General features: G+C 47.5%; 2 protein-coding genes across 5 annotated transcripts in view; one reads left to right on the forward strand and one right to left on the reverse strand.

Annotated features, from left to right (window-relative positions):
* The window catches only part of CHEK2 (checkpoint kinase 2), an 80344-nt gene that overhangs the window by 47803 nt on the left and 16599 nt on the right, over positions 1-15942 (reverse strand). The gene's annotated exons all lie outside the window — the stretch shown is intronic.
* On the forward strand, positions 12-12099 carry HSCB (HscB mitochondrial iron-sulfur cluster cochaperone). Of its 4 annotated transcripts, XM_062182716.1 has the most exons (6): positions 17-307; positions 1188-1284; positions 2872-2961; positions 3554-3698; positions 9241-9288; positions 11981-12097. In XM_062182716.1, the coding sequence occupies exons 1-6, from the start codon at positions 72-74 to the stop codon at positions 12070-12072; spliced, it is 708 nt and encodes a 235-aa protein (XP_062038700.1). In that variant the 5' UTR covers positions 17-71; the 3' UTR covers positions 12073-12097. The 4 variants fall into 4 exon arrangements, with proteins under 4 accessions (XP_062038704.1, XP_062038701.1, XP_062038703.1 ...); XM_062182717.1 differs by lacking the exon at positions 9241-9288 and having other exon boundaries at positions 16-307; positions 11981-12099; XM_062182719.1 differs by lacking the exon at positions 2872-2961 and having other exon boundaries at positions 16-307; positions 11981-12099.

The raw sequence follows: 15942 nt of genomic DNA on the forward strand, positions 1-15942 counted from the left end.
CGGCAGCTTCAGGCTCGTCGACGGCGTTCTCCGCTTTTTCCCCAGCGGTGGGGAGACCGGCCGCGGGCCAGATGTGGAGCGGGAGGTCCCGGGCCTTGCTCCGGGTGTGGGAGTGGTGGCCGGCAGGGGTCCCCGGAAGGAGACTGTTAAGCTGCAGCGCTGCGTCGCAGGCGAGAAGTAATTCGCCCGGATGTTGGAACTGCGGCGTCCCGGGGGCCCCTGGGCTGGGGGACGGGCTCTTCTGCCCGCAGTGCCGCGCGCTGCAGCCACCTGACCGAACTCGGGACTACTTCAGCCTCCTGGATTGGTACGGGAGGCGGTTTTGGGAAACGCACGGCGCAGAGAGGCTGGCCTGCGAGCGGGGAGGGCGGCCCGGGCGTGGGAAGGAGAGGACGGGGCCGGGAAGACCGGGGGGCGGAGCCCCGGGAAGTGGGGGCTGTGGGGTGTCCTGAGGGAGAGGAAGGGGCGTGGAGCGGTGGAGCCGGAGTGGGCAGGGGGCTGGGTGGGCGGCGCCGGGGAGGCGAGGGGGGAGACCCTGGGGCGGCCCCGGCGGGCAGAGGGGCGGATCTTGGGGGCGGGGAGGCCTGAGGGGAAGCTGGGGTGGGACGTGTAGGTGAGGAGTGGGCACTTCGCGTCGTGGGCAAGGCCTGGGGGAACGTGGGTCTTGGAAGGAGAGGGTGGGGAGATGTGGGCAGAGCCCAGCTGGTGAGGAAACAGGGCAGGCGCTGGGAGCAGGAAGCCGAAGGGGTTTGGATTAAAAAGGAGGACGAAGGTCCCTGGGCTTTAGAAGAACAGGGTGGGGTGTGGGGATGCCTGGTCACCCTCCTCTGGGGTCACTGATCTCAGGTTGGGCCGCAGCAGCCCTGCCCTCGAAGTTCCTCAGCCGGCGACTGTACTCCTTGCCCCGGGTCTTTGCGCTTGGGTGTCGCTCCCCTGACCTCGGATTACGCATCATCGGGATTACTCATCATCGTCGTCGTGTTCAGGTTGAGGCTCAGCTTAGAGGGCCCTGGCGTCTACCACCCTTGCTGACCCCCTGTTCTTTTCCCTTTTAGCACTTAGCTATTTTTAAAGTGATCTCCGTCTCTACGCTTCTTGCATTTTCCCCCAAGAGCAGGAACCAGGCCTACAGGAGAGAAGTCTATCATTTTGTGTAGTGTGGACTTCATCTCCCAATTTCCTTCCAGCAACCGTTCCTTCAGAGTTGATACCACGAAGCTCCAGCGCAGGTACCAGGAGCTACAGCGTCTTGTCCACCCAGATTTCTTCAGCCAGAGGTCTCAGGTAGCTCATTGGACGTCTCCAGTGATCCCCAAACAAGTGTGCACACAGGATGGGTGGCAGTGACCTGTGGTTGGTTATTCAGTTTACAGGGATAGAGCTGAACAAACAGCTCCACTCTGTGGCAGCTTGACCCCAGCCAGCTAAGCCCCTGGAGCTGTCAACTTAGAACCCATCAGCGGAAAATAAAGATACCTGATCTGAACCCCCCTCCAGTGGCCGCTGCGGCCAGCACACCGCACTGAGCCAGAGCCAGGAGCCAGGTGCTTTTCCTGGTCTCCCATGCGGGTGCAGGGCCCAAGCACTTGGGCCATCCTCCACTGCACTCTCAGGCCACAGCAGAGAGCTGGACTGGAAGAGGGGCAACCGGGATAGAATCCGGTGCCCCGACTGGGACTAGAACCCGGTGTGCCGGTGCCACAGGTGGAGGATTAGCCTAGTGAGCTGTGGCACCAGCCACCTGATCTGACCCCAATTATTTTTTTTTAAACATTTAGTTAATATTATTCCTTCTCTCTCTCTTTTTAAGGATGTATTTATTTATTTGACAAAGTTATAGAGAGAGGAAGAGACAGAGATAGCTTCCCTCTGCAGATTCACTCCCTAAATGGTTATAACAGCCAGGGCTTGGCCGGCCAAATCCAGGAGCCAGGATCTTCTTCCGGGTCTCCCACATGGGCGCAGGGACCCAAACATTTGGGCCATCCTCCACTGCTTTGTCCAGGCACATTGGCAGGGACCTGGATCAGAAATGGACCAGGGGCTGGCACTGTGGCATAACATGCTGATGGCAGGCACCTAAGTAAACAGAAAATGAGAACTGCTGTTGGGGGCTGACGTGTGGCGTAGGGGGTTAAGGTGCTGCCTGCAATGACGGCATCCCATGTGGGTGCCAGTTCAAATCCTGGCTGTTCCATTTCTTTTCTTTTTCTTTCTTTCAAGATTTATTTAATTATTTGAAAGTCAGAGTTACGCAGAGAGAGAGGTCTTCCATCTGCTGCATCACTCCCCAGTTGGCCGCAACAGCTGGAGCTGCGCTGATCTGAAGTCAGGAGCCAGGAGCTTCTTCGGGCCTGCAGTGCCAGCATCCCATATAGGCACTGGTTCAAGCCCCAGCTGCTCCACTTCCGATCCAGCTCTGTGCTGTGGCCTGGGAAAGTAGTAGAAGATGGCCCAAGTCCTTGGGCCCCAGCGCCTGCATGGGAGACCCGGAAGAAGCTCCTAGCTCCTGGCTTCAGATCAGCACAGCTCCAGCCATTGCGGCCAATTGGGGAGTGATCCAGCAGATGGAAGACCTCTCCCTCTCTCTCTGCGTAACTCTGACTTTCAAATAATTAAATAAATCTTAAAAAAACAAAGGAAGAAAATAAAAAAGAAAGAAATGGAGCAGCCAGGACTTGAACTGGCACCCACATGGGATGCTGTCATCGCAGGCAGCACCTTAACCCCCTACGCCACACATCAGCCTCCGACAGCAGCTTTAGTTTTTTGCTTACTTAGGTGCCTGGCCATCAGCATGTTCTACACATGTGTGAATGTTAAGAAGGCTGATTTGGAAGGTAATAAGGCTGTCTTCATCCCCATTAACAGACTGAAAAGGACTTCTCAGAGAAGCATTCGACCCTGGTGAATGATGCCTATAAGACCCTTCTGGCCCCGCTGAGCAGGGGACTATACCTTGTAAGGTGATTTCCCAGCCCTTAAATGTCTGACTCTGGTGCCAAGTGTGTAGACAACTGTCTCCCTGTATTCAGTAGAATTGTATGTGAGATCTGAGCTCATTCAGGAACCCAGTGCTGTTTGTCTTAAAGATACTACATGAGTACAGTTTTCTCTTGAGTGTTCTCTGTACATATAACTCACCTCAACTACACTTGGTAACCATTTTCTATAAATTTCAAGGATTGGATGATGGTGGCTTTTAGGGAAGAACAATTTTGCATGTATTTGATTTTTTTTTTTTTTCTTTCTGAGAGCATCTCAGAGTCCAGAAAATTTTAGAATCAAGCAAAGTCTTTACAAAAATATAGTTCAGCCTATGGTGGGAATGCGATGCTTGACTCTTGCAGTTCCAGGAAGCACAGAGTAGGTTCCTGTGTCAGCACTCCATTTGCAGTCAGTCTTTGGCACCCTAACTCCAGGCATTCATTGTTGGGACAGCTCAGGTTTTGCCCAGCAGTGTCATCATGTTGGCAAGACTGTACAGGATTTATAGGACTCTGGTCATAGTTTCCTGAACCAAACTTACTTTCCCTACTGTGTACCCCAATAGCTAAAGCTCCATGGAGTAGAGATTCCTGAAGGGACAGATTATGAAATGGACAAGCAGTTCCTCATGGAGATAATGGAAATCAATGAAAAACTCGCAGAAGCTCAAAGTGAAGCTGCCATGAAAGAGATTGAATCCATTGTCAGAGGTAAAATATAAAACACCACCAAATGCATTTCATTGCCTTTATGAGTATATGTCAAGAGCTAAATGGAAAATGGACATAAGGAGTATATACTGGTCATTATAATGATTCAGGGAATTTTTTTTCCTAGTTGATACTGAAACCAATCTTGTCTGGTGGTTAAACTTGAAACACATTTCTGACCCTATAGAGGACAGCCTAAAACCATGATACCTTTTTTTAAATTTTAAAAAATTTATTTATTTTGAAAGTCAAAGTTACAGAGAGAAGAAAAGAGAGATCTCCCATCCTCTGCTTCACTCCCCAAGTGGCTACAGCGGCTGGAGCTGGGGCCTGTCCAGAGTTAGGAGTCAGGAGCTTCTTCCAGATCTCCCATATGTGTGCAGAGGCCCAAGCCCTTGGGCCTCCTTCTGCTGCTTTCCCAGGCACACCAGGAGGGACCTGGATTGGAAGCAGAGCAGCCCAGTCTCGAACAGCACCCATATGGGATGCTGGCGTTGCAGGCAGCAGCTTAACCTGCTGCACCACAATGCTAGCCCTCCAGCCCAAGATTTCTTTTTTTTCTTTTTTTCTTTTTTTTTTTTTTTTAATTTATTTGAAAGGCAGAGTTACAGAGAGGGTGAGAGAGATATCTTCCATTTGCTTGGTTTACTCCCCAAATGGGCTCAATAATCAGGGCTAGACCAGGCTAAAGACAAGAGCCAGGAACTCCACCCAGCTCTCCCACATGGGTGGCAGGGCCTTCCCAGGCATGTTAGCAGAGAGCTGGCTCAGAAGCAGAGCGTCCAGGATTCCATCCTCTTCTCTGTTATGGGATGGCAGAGGTTGCAAGCTGCGGCTTAACCTGCCGCACCACAATAATGGCCCCTGTGATGTCATGATGTTACTATTAGCATCTCTAACAAAGAAAGTGGGCCTCAGAAGTCAGCAATGTGCAGCATGGCAAACATTGAAATCCTGGTCTGATCTCATATTGCTTTAATTTCTACTTGATGCCAGAATGTCAGCCTCAGTTCTCCAGAAAACCAATAGGCCATATATAGGTGGAGAGGGACACTTATTTTAAGAAATTGGCTCACATTACTGGGGAGGCTGGCACATCCAAACTCTTTGGTAAAGTCAGGACAGCAGGCTGGAAACAGAAGTAGGCTTCCGTGTTATGGTTTTAAGGTAGAATTCCTTCTCCAGGAAACCTGTTTTTTGCACTTAATGCCTCTACTTGATTAGATGGGGCCTACCTGTGACATCAGAGGGCATCTCCTTTACTTGTAGTCAAATGATCATAAATATTAATTCCTTCTACAAAATTCCTTCACAGCACCTGGAGAGATTAGTGCTTGATCGATCAGACCACAAGGCAGCCCAGCTTTGCCAAGTTGGCACATAAAATTAACCATTCCACATAGAAAAGGCTTCACCCAGATTGTATGCCCTTGGGCACCTTGACAAAGAACTATGATGTACCTACCATACGTCAGGCACAGGGCATAACAATAAGAATTCAGCAGAGAACAATAAAGATACAGTCCTACTGTCTCTGCCTTTTTGGAGTCTGCTCCCCACCAAAAACAAAAACGAAAAAAAAACCCTCCTGGCCAGCGCTGTGCATACCGGGTACAGCCACCATCTGCAGTGCCGGCATCTCATATGGGCACCGGTTCAAGTCCCAACTGCTTCACTTCTGATCCAGCTCTCTGCTATGGCCTGAGAAAGCAGTACAAGATGGCCCAAGTCCTTGGGCCCCTGTACCTGCATGAGAGACCCAAAGAAGCTCCTGGCTCTTGGCTTTGGATCAGCTCAGCTCTGGCCATTGCAGCTATCTGGGGAGTGAACCAGCAGATGGAAGACCTCTCTCTCCCTCTCTCCTCCCCTCCTCCCTCTCTCTCTCCTACCCTCCCACCCTCCCTCTCTCTCCCTCTCCTTCTCTCTGCATAACTCTGACTTTCAAGTAAAGGAATAAATCTTAAAAAAAAAACAAAAACCTGTATCCTTCTCTAAGTGAATGAGACCATGTAATTGAGCATGGTACCCTTAACCCTATTCTCTGTTGCTGTAATCAATGCATCCCCAGTCTTAAAGCGCTGACCTGAATGACGTCTGTGTTCACTACCCACCCCGTCTCTGGCTATTATATTCTCTAACCTGGACAGCAGCAGTACTGACTGGCCTGTCAACCTCAGACCCCCTGTGCTCTTTAAAACCCAAATCTGGCCGGCGCCGCGGCTCACTAGGCTAATCCTCCGCCTTGCGGCGCCGGCACACCGGGTTCTAGTCCCGGTCGGGGCGCCAGTTCTGTCCCGGCTGCCCCTCTTCCAGGCCAGCTCTCTGCTGTGGCCCAGGAAGGCAGTGGAGGATGGCTCAAGTGCTTGGGCCCTGCACCCCATGGGAGACCAGGAGAAGCACCTGGCTCCTGCCATTGGATCAGCGCGGTGCGCCGGCCGCAGCGCACCTACCGCGGCGGCCATTGGAGGGTGAACCAACGGCAAAAGGAAGACCTTTCTCTCTGTCTCTCTCTCTCCCACTGTCCACTCTGCCTGTTAAAAAAAAAAAAAAAAAAAAAAAAACACCCAAATCTAATCACTGCTCTCAGCCTTGCTTAGACACTTTTTTAGATGATTGATTAATTGATTTGAAAGGCAGAGTGATAACAGAGAGGGAGAGACAGAAAGAGAAAGAAATCTTCTATCCAGTGGTTCACTCCCCATATGGCCTCAACAGCCTGGCCTGGTAGAGCAAAAGAATGACCGAGACAGAAAGAGACAGACGTATTTGTCATCTGCTGCTCGCTCCCCAGGTACCTGCAAGGCCACGTCTGGATGGGGTGAGGCCAGGGACTCAACCTGGGTCTCCCACGTGAGTGGCAGGAACCCAAGTACGAGGGCCATCATCTGCTGCCTTCCAGGGTGCACATTTGCAGGGAGCTGAAATCAGAAGCAGAGCCGGGATTCAAACCCCAGTGCTAAGACACAGAATGCAGGCTTCCCAAGCAATGCTTTAACCACTAGGCCAAATGCCTGGACTTCGCTTAAAAACTTGAAGTGGCTTCCCACTGCTCTCAGGTTTCAGACCAAATCTGTTAGCAAGGCTTACAAAGCCCTACATGATCTGGCTTCTGGCTTCCTCCATTTCCCCCCTGCAGTCCAGCCACACTGGCCAACTTCCAGTTCCTCATCTGTAGCAGACACTTCCTACCCCGGGGCCCTGCCGTATGCTGTTGCTTCCATCTGTGTCTCTCTTCTCCTTCACCACATCTAAGTGAATGCTGCGTGTTTCAGATCTGGGAGCAATCATTACTTCCTCAGAGAATCCTTTGTTGACCTCCGTCCATCCCTTTTGGGAATGGTTGTGGGTACTGATCACAGTTATAACTTTGCGGGTCTATGTGACATTATTTGATCACCATTAGCTTCCCCTATCATAGACTGGAAGCTCTGCCAAAACAGAAACATGTCTGCTTTTCGCTTCTCTCATGCCCTCTGCTCACAGAATAGTACGTGAAGTATAGTAGGAACTCAGTATTTATTAAATGAGTGAATTAATGAACATGAAAAGAGGTAAAACGGAAGTGGTGGTGAGGGACTGTCAGCTGGACGTGAGGGCTGGGTGGGGCAGGGCGAGGAGCAGTGTGCAAGCAGAGGCAGAAGGCCCCATTGACTCTGCTCTGGGAGACAGGGCCTCCAGAAACATCAGGGGGTGGTGGGCTGGGGTTCAGTCCCAGTAGTGCTACTGATTTTTTGTGTGACTTGAGCAAATAACTTCACCCCTCTACACCTCAAGTTTCCCACCTGTGAAAGGGGGACAATTTGGGGCCAGCACTGTGGCGCAGTGGGTTAAAACCCTGGCCTGAAGCGCTGGCATCTCAGAGTGAGCAAGCAGATGGAAGACCTCTCTCTCTGTCTCTACCTCTCTCTGTAACTCTGTCTTTCAAATAAATAAAATAAATCTTTAAATAAAAAAAAAAAAAAAGAAAGGAGGACAATTTGTCATGGTTGTTGCAAGGATTGAATTAAATGAGTGAAACATGAAACACTTAGCCTGGCCCAGTCACGACGTTCGACGTTGAGCAGATCACCAACCATCAGTTTAGATTAATTCCTAAATGCTGTCCCTCCAGGTGCGTGTAAGGCCCAGGCAAAGTGAATGCACAAGGGCACAGAGTTAGTTTTGGGCTCAGCCTGCAGAGCCTCCAGGCTCCTAGTGCTCTTTCATTGACACAGCATTGCCACCTGAGAGGCTCTTCTCAAACCCTGGGCAAGGACAGGTGACTTGAATGCTGTTCCTGGCTCCCTCACTCACTGCCCATGTGCCCATGGGGCAGATTTGCAGACAGGGAAAAAGAGAGAGAGAATGCTTCCATCCACTGGTTCACTCCCCAAATAGCTGCAACAGCTGGAGCTGGGTCGGGCTGAAACTGAGAGCCTAGAAACCCAACCTGGACTCCATCCTGGTCCCCAGCCAGGCGGGTGGCAGGGGCCCAAACACTAGGGCCATCTTCCTCTGCTCCCCAGGCATAGGAGCAGGGAGGGAGCAGCCGGAATCCAACCAGCACTCACGCGGGACTCCGGCGTCACAGATGCTGCATCATAATGCCAGCCCCGTAGAATAGATTTCAAAGTGCTTTGAAAGAAGGCAGTAAATAAGTGATTGATGCTATTTAGAATGGAAAACACACTTTCTGTAAAGTGAGGAAACATCAGAAAAATAAGATACTTCTCTCTCATTTCATTTGCCATCTTCTCTTTTAACACAGTATGACATGGATGTGTTCCTTTTCCTATAATTAGCAAGTGGTTGCCTAAAACACTTAGTAATAGCCTGGCTGATAGGTGGTCCCAGCGTGTGAATTTTTTCCCCACTGAATGCTGGAAGACTCAGACTGGGGAGAACATCAAGGTATATCCTTGTCTTTTTTTTTTTTTTTTTTTTTTTTTCTTTTTAATGATTCTATAGTCATTTTATGAGCATTGGTGATTTCCCTTGGACTTGGCAGGGGTAGAAAAACAGTGTAATGAGGATCTCCCACGGGGTGCTGTAGCCATCCCAGAGTTAAACAGGTTAAAGCCATAGCCCGCAGTGCCTGTATCATATGGGTGCTGGTTCAAGTCCCAGCTGCTATGCTTCCAATTCAGCTCTCTGTTAATGTACCTGGGAGGGAAGCAGATGATGACCCAGGTTCCTGGGCTCCTGCATCCACATCAGAGACCTGGGAGAAGCTCCTGGCTCCTGGCTTTGGCCTGGTACAGCCCTGGCCATTATGGCCATCTAGGGAGTGAACCAGCAGATGGAAGACATCTCTCTCTCTCTTTCTGTTGTCTTTCCTCTTTTTGTAAATAAATATTTTAAAAAAGAAAAAAAAAAAGAGGGTCATGCAAGCTGCACTAAATAGTGCCTACTGTCATGGTATATGTACAACAAAGGTTATGAAACCTTAACTTTGAATCCAAGCTCCTTGCTTTGTGTTCAAACCAGCATGATTGCAAAGTGTCATCTTCAAATTGTGAGTCTGTTTTAATAGAAAAACTAAGGTAATGGTTTTCTCTTTCAGCTAAACAGAAAGAACTTACTGACAATGTGGGCAAAGCTTTTGAACAAGGTATTTTCTTCATTTCTTGACTTTCTATATATGTAAAGAAATCATAAGCATTGAGGCAAAAACCATTCATTCACTAAGTAGCTATTATATACTCTTCCTATAATGGATATAGGGAGAGAAGCAAAATATTTATTAATCTACATTTCTACCTTTAAGAGGTGATAGTCTTACTCCAGTGGCATAGTCAGTTAGCACTTGGTACTTATAAGAAGTAATAGTCTTGCTGGAGAAACAAACTGTATACCACAATCAGTGCTATGCCAGTTAAACATTATATAGGAGAAAGTACTTCTATTCTACCTGTACAAGAAGATAAGGTAAATTATGTAGAGTAAAATACTTAAAAGTATTGAGAGAAGTACACTCACCTAGAACTTTGTATTCTACAAAATTATCCTTCAAAATGAAAAAGAAATAAAGATTTTTCAGAAAAACATTGATGGAAGTAAAAACTAATTTTCCTTTTTTTTAAATTTTTTGCTTATTTTATTTATTCAAAAGTCAGACAGAGAAAGAAATAGAACTCCTATCCGGTGATTCACTCCCCAAATGCCAGTAACAGCCAGGAGCCAGGAACTTAACCTGGTCTCCCAGATGGGTGGCAGAGACTCGAGTACTTGAGCCGTCACCTGCTACCTCCCAAGGTGTACACTGGCAGGAAGAAGTTGGAATTGGAATTAGAGACAGGACTCAAAGCTAGGCACTCCAATATAGGATATTGACATTCTAACCAGTATCTTAGCCACCATGCCAAATGCCCACCTCTCTGATTCTTAATTGGACTAACAGATAACAGTTTGTTCAAAATAGTAATAGCAGCAGTATGCTTAGGAAGGTTTATGCAGAAACAAAGTGAAGGACACCTCTGATACAAGGGGCATGGAAAGAACTAGGATTCACTACCATGAAGCAGTGTAACGTTACTCAGACATATACTTGGAACATTTGTCAGTGTACATCTTGCAGACTATAGGGCAATAACTAAAAATGGTCTTAAAAAGTATAACTGATATGCTGAGAGAAAATGGAATCATAAAATGTTCACTGGTGGGGGCTTGCGTTGCAGCACAGCAGGTTAAGCCTCTGCTTGAGGCACTGGCATCCCACATCTGAGTGCCAGTTTGCATCCCAGCTACTCCACTTCTGACCCAGTTCTCTGCATTTGGGAAGAAAGCAAAAGATGGCCCTGCCATCCACATGGGAGACCCAGATAGAGTTCCTGGTTCCTGGCTTCAGCCTGGTCCAGCTCTGGCTGTTGTAACTACTTGGGGAGTGAACCAGGAAATCTTTCTCTCTCTCTCTTTGTCCTGATACTTCTCTGTCACGCTACCTTTCAAATAAATAAATCTTTAGAAAACAGTGTTAAATGGAAACTTTAAAAGGTAGAAAGAGTGGAAGGCAAAAATATGAACAACAAATGAGCCGCAATTAGGAAACAGTAACAAATATGGTAGATTTTAATCTAGCTATAGCAAGAATGGCTTTGAGTGTCAGCTCAATGTACCAGTTAAGGGACAGAGATTGGGGTGAGCATTTGGTGCAGCAGTTAAACCACCCCCTGGGACACCCCACATCCCAAATCAGAGTGCCTGGGTTCGAGTCCCAGGTCTGATCCCAATTCTAGCTTTCTGCTAATACACACTCTGGGAGGCAGAGATGATGGTTCAAATAATTGAGTCCCTGCTACTATGTGGGAGACCCTGATTGAGTTCCAGGTTCTTGGCCATTAGCAGGAAGCTGGAATCAGAAGTACAGCCAGGACTCAAATGGAAGCACTGATACAGGCTACAGGCATCCCAAGCAGCATCTTAACCGCTGCACCAAACGCTCGCCCCTGACCCAGAACATTCTTTGCTGTGGGAGGCTGTCCTGTGCACTGTAGATGTCAGCACCGCTTCCCCAGTTGTAGCAACCAAAAGCATCTCAAAACACCGCCAGACACCCCCTTCAGGGCAGAATCACTTGTTGAGAGGCATCATTCCTAGAGCCGGGAAGCCTCGAGGGCAGCTCGTGCTTCAGCACGTGGCATAGAGGAAGCACTCTGGGGGTCCACATCCTTTTCATTGTTACACCTCTACATGTGTTAGGGGAAAACTTTTTTTTTTTTTTCCAAGATTTATTTTGTTGATTTGAAATGCAAAGCTACAGAAAGAAAGAGAGAGAAATATATCTTTATCTGCTGGTTCACTCCTCAAATGGCAGCAATAGCCAGGGCTGAGCCAGGCCATATCCAGGAGCCAGGGACTCCATCCGGGCCTCCCATAGTGTTGGCAGGAGCCATCCTCCACCGTCTTCTTAAGCACATTAGCCAGGATCTGGATTGGAAGTAGAGCAGCCAGGACTCTACTCATATAGGATACCCACATCACAGGCGGTGGCTTAATCCACTCGCCACAATGCTGGCCCCAGGGGAAAAACTGAAAATACAACCCATTGGTTATTTGGCCCTTTCTTGAAAAGAATCAGCTTTTCTCTTCTCTCATTTATCTGAGTTCTGTAAACAACCATAATCTTGCCCCCTTTGGTTAATCTCTTTTAACAATCTAGATGTTCTCCCTCTCTGTTGCTCAGATTTATTTACTCAGTAATTGATGCACCCTCCAGCCAGTGCTTAGCTTTGATCTGACTGCTTTGGTGGCCAGCTCTGGTTCTTGAAATGAAACCTTACATCAGTATCTCTTGTTTATTTCAGATGACTTTGAAAAGGCCAAGGAAATTTTAACAAAGATGAGATACTTTTCAAATGTTGAAGAAAAGCTCAAGTTAAAGAAGATTCCCCTCTAATTGTTGCTCATTTAAAGCTTTAAAAATAAAGTTCTTATATATTTCTTTTCTGGCTCCTGTTAATAATATAGTTTACCTATTTATATCTTACTTAAACCTGTGGCTCAAGCATGAATGGATGGCAAAATTTTTCATGCCAGAGGGAAACAGCCTTGTCAGAACTTGAGTGGTCCATTCTTCACCTGATGTTTGAGAACAGCTTGCCCCCTAAATTTTAACCTGTTTGTTTATTCAATTAGGGCACCACCCCGACCTCATAAAGGAGATTATAATGGGAAGGGGGTGCCCCCTTTCACTCACAGGTGAACGTATACTCTCTCTTGAGTAAATCCTGCTGTCACTGTGCACTGTGTTGTGCCTCTGCTTTGAATTATTACCTCTGTGGGGGCAAGAACCTGGAATAAAGATTAAGATACATGGGCCCATAGTATAAGGAGGGATCCAGAAACATTTTCTCCGAAGGGCCAGATAGTAAATATTTCAGGGTTTGTCGTCATATGGCCTCCGTTATAACTAGTCACTTCTACTCCTGTAACACAAAAGCAACCATGGACAATATGTAAACAAGTAGACAGGGCTGTGTTCCAATCAAACTTTATTTATGAAACAGGTGGTGGGTCAGATGTGGCCATGAGTTTGCCAACTACTGCCCAAGAACCACAACTTCTTTCTAATGGCATGACCTTCACTTATATAAATAATCCTCTTTGTTGCTGTGGCTTGGAACATTGTGTTTGGTAACAAGCAAATCCATCTGATGGTGGCTTTGGCCTACATTGCAAACTGAAGATAACATGCCCAAGAATGAGCATAGTATACACACCATGGGTTCTGCCCTACCTTGGTGAAGGGGGGGGGGGGGGGGCTTAATTACTCTCTGGATAGTGGACACTCTTATCACTATTTCCATGTTCTTTTATTTTTTAAGATTTATTTAATTTTTACTTGAGAGTCAGAGTTACACAGAGAGGAGAAGCAGAGAGAGAGAGGTCTTCAATGCACTGGTTCACTCCCCAGATGGCCGCAACGGCCAGAGCTGCACCGATCAGGAGCCAGGAGCTTCTTCCAGGTCTCCCACGTGGGTGCAGGGGCCCAAGGACTTGAGCCATCCTCCACTGCTATCCCAGGCCACAGCAGAGAGCTGGAGCGGAAGTGGAGCAGCCGGGGCTAGAACCAGCGCCCATATTGGATGCCAGCACTTCGTGCCAGGGAGTTAACCTGCTGCACCACAGCACCAGCCCCTCCATGTTCTTCTAAATCAGCTCAAAGCAGCTTTTATTTCCCATTCTGGATCTTTGGAAATTCAGTTTAAGGTCTTGATCTATTTCCAGAAAGAAAAAAACAAAAATGTGGGGGAGGGGAGTCTGCTTATTTTAAGTCTCTGGATCAGTGGGGATTAAATACCAAACAAAATTCTGATCTTAAAAAAAATCCCAAGAAACAACATTCTTCTTGTTTATAATTGAAAAAAGTCAGGGGCTGGCATTTGGTGCAATGGTTAAGGTGATAGGGTGCCCATATCCCATACTGGAGTACCTGGACTCCAAATCCAATTCAGCTTCCAATTCCAATACCCTGGGAGGCAGCAGGTGAGGTTCAAGTACTTGGGTGCCTGCCACCCACATAGAAGACCCGAACTGAGTTCCTGGCTTCTGGCTTCTGCCTGCCCAGTCCTGGCTCTTGCAGCGTGTTGGGGAGTTATCTAGTAAATAGATTTCTGTCTCTCCACCTTTCAAAAAAAATTGCAAATACCAAAAATGTTCATAAAGAATGGAACCATGATTTAAATACTATTCCAGAGCTAGTATTGTAGTGCAGTGGGTTAAGCCACTTGGAGAGTTTTTGTTTTGGTCTCTCCTCTCTGTAACCCTATCTTTAAAATAAAATAACTAAATCTTAAAATAAATAAATACTACTCCAAGAGCTTAAAACCATAGCTCCTTTGCAACTCCTTGTCCCTTTCTACAAAATGTGTGTCTTGTGAATTCCGCTCCAGCTAACATTCTATAATTGACTGATTTTTAGAAGACAAATCGACCCCAGTGGTTATCTGGCTTAATGGTATTCAGAAATATCAGTACAATCTGCAGGGCCACCCCTGCAACTTACAAAGAGAGTTACTGAAAACACACCAGGAGTCCTTTAAGTAAGTAACTGCAGTGCAAGCAAATGTCCTGACTAAACTGTGTGCTTCTACCACGAAGGGAGATGAAAGGGGAGCTTGAAATACTTGTGCAGACCGTCTTCATTCCTTCTTGGGAATAATGATCAGGAACAAACAATCTGACCACAAACACAAGTCAGATCAACATTGCCAAAATGACATCCTTGGAGGGACTTCAAAGAGACTTTCCCTCTACCTGTTGCTGTCAGCTGGAAAGACTGCTGGGGCTCCCAGCAAACCATTTCTGATTTTCTGGGGCTAAATAAAAAGAAACCTGGTTCTGAGTCCTGGCTTCTGAAGTCAGATTACTCTCTTCTTTTCCTCTTCCAGATTCTCTCCCTTTTCATCTAAACTGCACGTTTAGCTGGCCTTCTCAATCCAGGAACCCTTTCAAGTGTCCCCTGTCAGAGCCCCCTGAGAGATACGCTTCTGGTCTGAAAGGCTGGCAGCCCTATTTGGATTACAGTTCCTGACCAACAGATGAAGCAAATTCTACACCATCCCTTCCCCACCAAAGCCATCCCTAACAGAGTGTCAGAACAAATCAGAGGTTCTGGCCGATTGATGACTGTCTTTCCAGGCCCTGTCTTCCCAGCACGGTGTCAGACAGTGCTACTGTTATGAATAGAATGTTTATACCCCCAACCCCAGGATTCCTATGGTGAAGTCCTAACTCCCAGGGTGACTGCATAGACATAGGCTCACAAATTAATTTAGATTGTAAACCAAGGAAAGAAACTGAAACTGACAATGCTGGCAACTTCAGCTTACATTTCAGCCTCCAGAACTGTGAGAATACAGATTTCTGTTATTTAAGCCACCCAGTCTATAAGGGCAGACTAATACCATTGGGTTTGAATCCCAGCCCCTCCACTTACTGTCTCAGCTTTAAAAAGCTGATAAAGCGGCCTCATCGTGGCTCAATTGGCTAATCCTCCACCTGCGGTGCCGGCACTCTGGAGTTCTAGTCCTGGTTGCTCCTTTTCCACTCCAGCTCTCTGCTGTGGCCCAGGAAGGCAGTGGAGGATGGCCCAAGTGCTTGGGTCCCTGCACCCGCATGGGAAACTGGGAGGAAGTACCCAGCTCCTGGCTTCGGATTGGCGCAGCGCCAGCCGTAGCAGCCATTAGGGGAGTGAACCAACGGAAGGAAGACCTTTCTCTCTGTCTCTCTCACTGTCTATAACTCTACCTGTCAAAAAAAAAAAAAAAAAAAAGCTGATAAAGGGGCTGGCGCTATGGTGCAGTGTGTCAAGCCTCTGCCTGTGGCGCCCATGGCACCAGCATCCCATATGGGCGCCAATTTATGTCCTGGCTGCTCCTCTTCCAGTCCAGCTCTCTGCTATGGCCTGGGAAAGCAGGCCCAAGTGCTTGGGCTCCTGCAGCAGCGTGGAAGGCCTGGAGGAAGCTGCTGGCTCCTGGCTCCTGGCTTTGGATTGGCCCAACTCTGGTTCTTGTGGTCATTTGGGGAGTGAACCAGCAGATGAAAGACTTCTCTCTGTCTCTCCCTCTCTCTCTCTGTGATCTGCCTCTCAAATAAGTAAATCTTTTAAAAAATTGATAAAAATAGTACCTATTTCACATATCATTGTGACAATTAAATGGAATAAATTCTCTATGAAAACTGCTTAGCATAGTGCCTGGCACATAGTAAGCATTCAAATATAATCTCAAATATAATTTTTTTTTTTTTGGACAGGCAGAGTGGA

Source organism: Lepus europaeus, chromosome 23 (assembly GCF_033115175.1).
Source record: "Lepus europaeus isolate LE1 chromosome 23, mLepTim1.pri, whole genome shotgun sequence".
Lineage (NCBI taxonomy): Eukaryota > Metazoa > Chordata > Mammalia > Lagomorpha > Leporidae > Lepus > Lepus europaeus.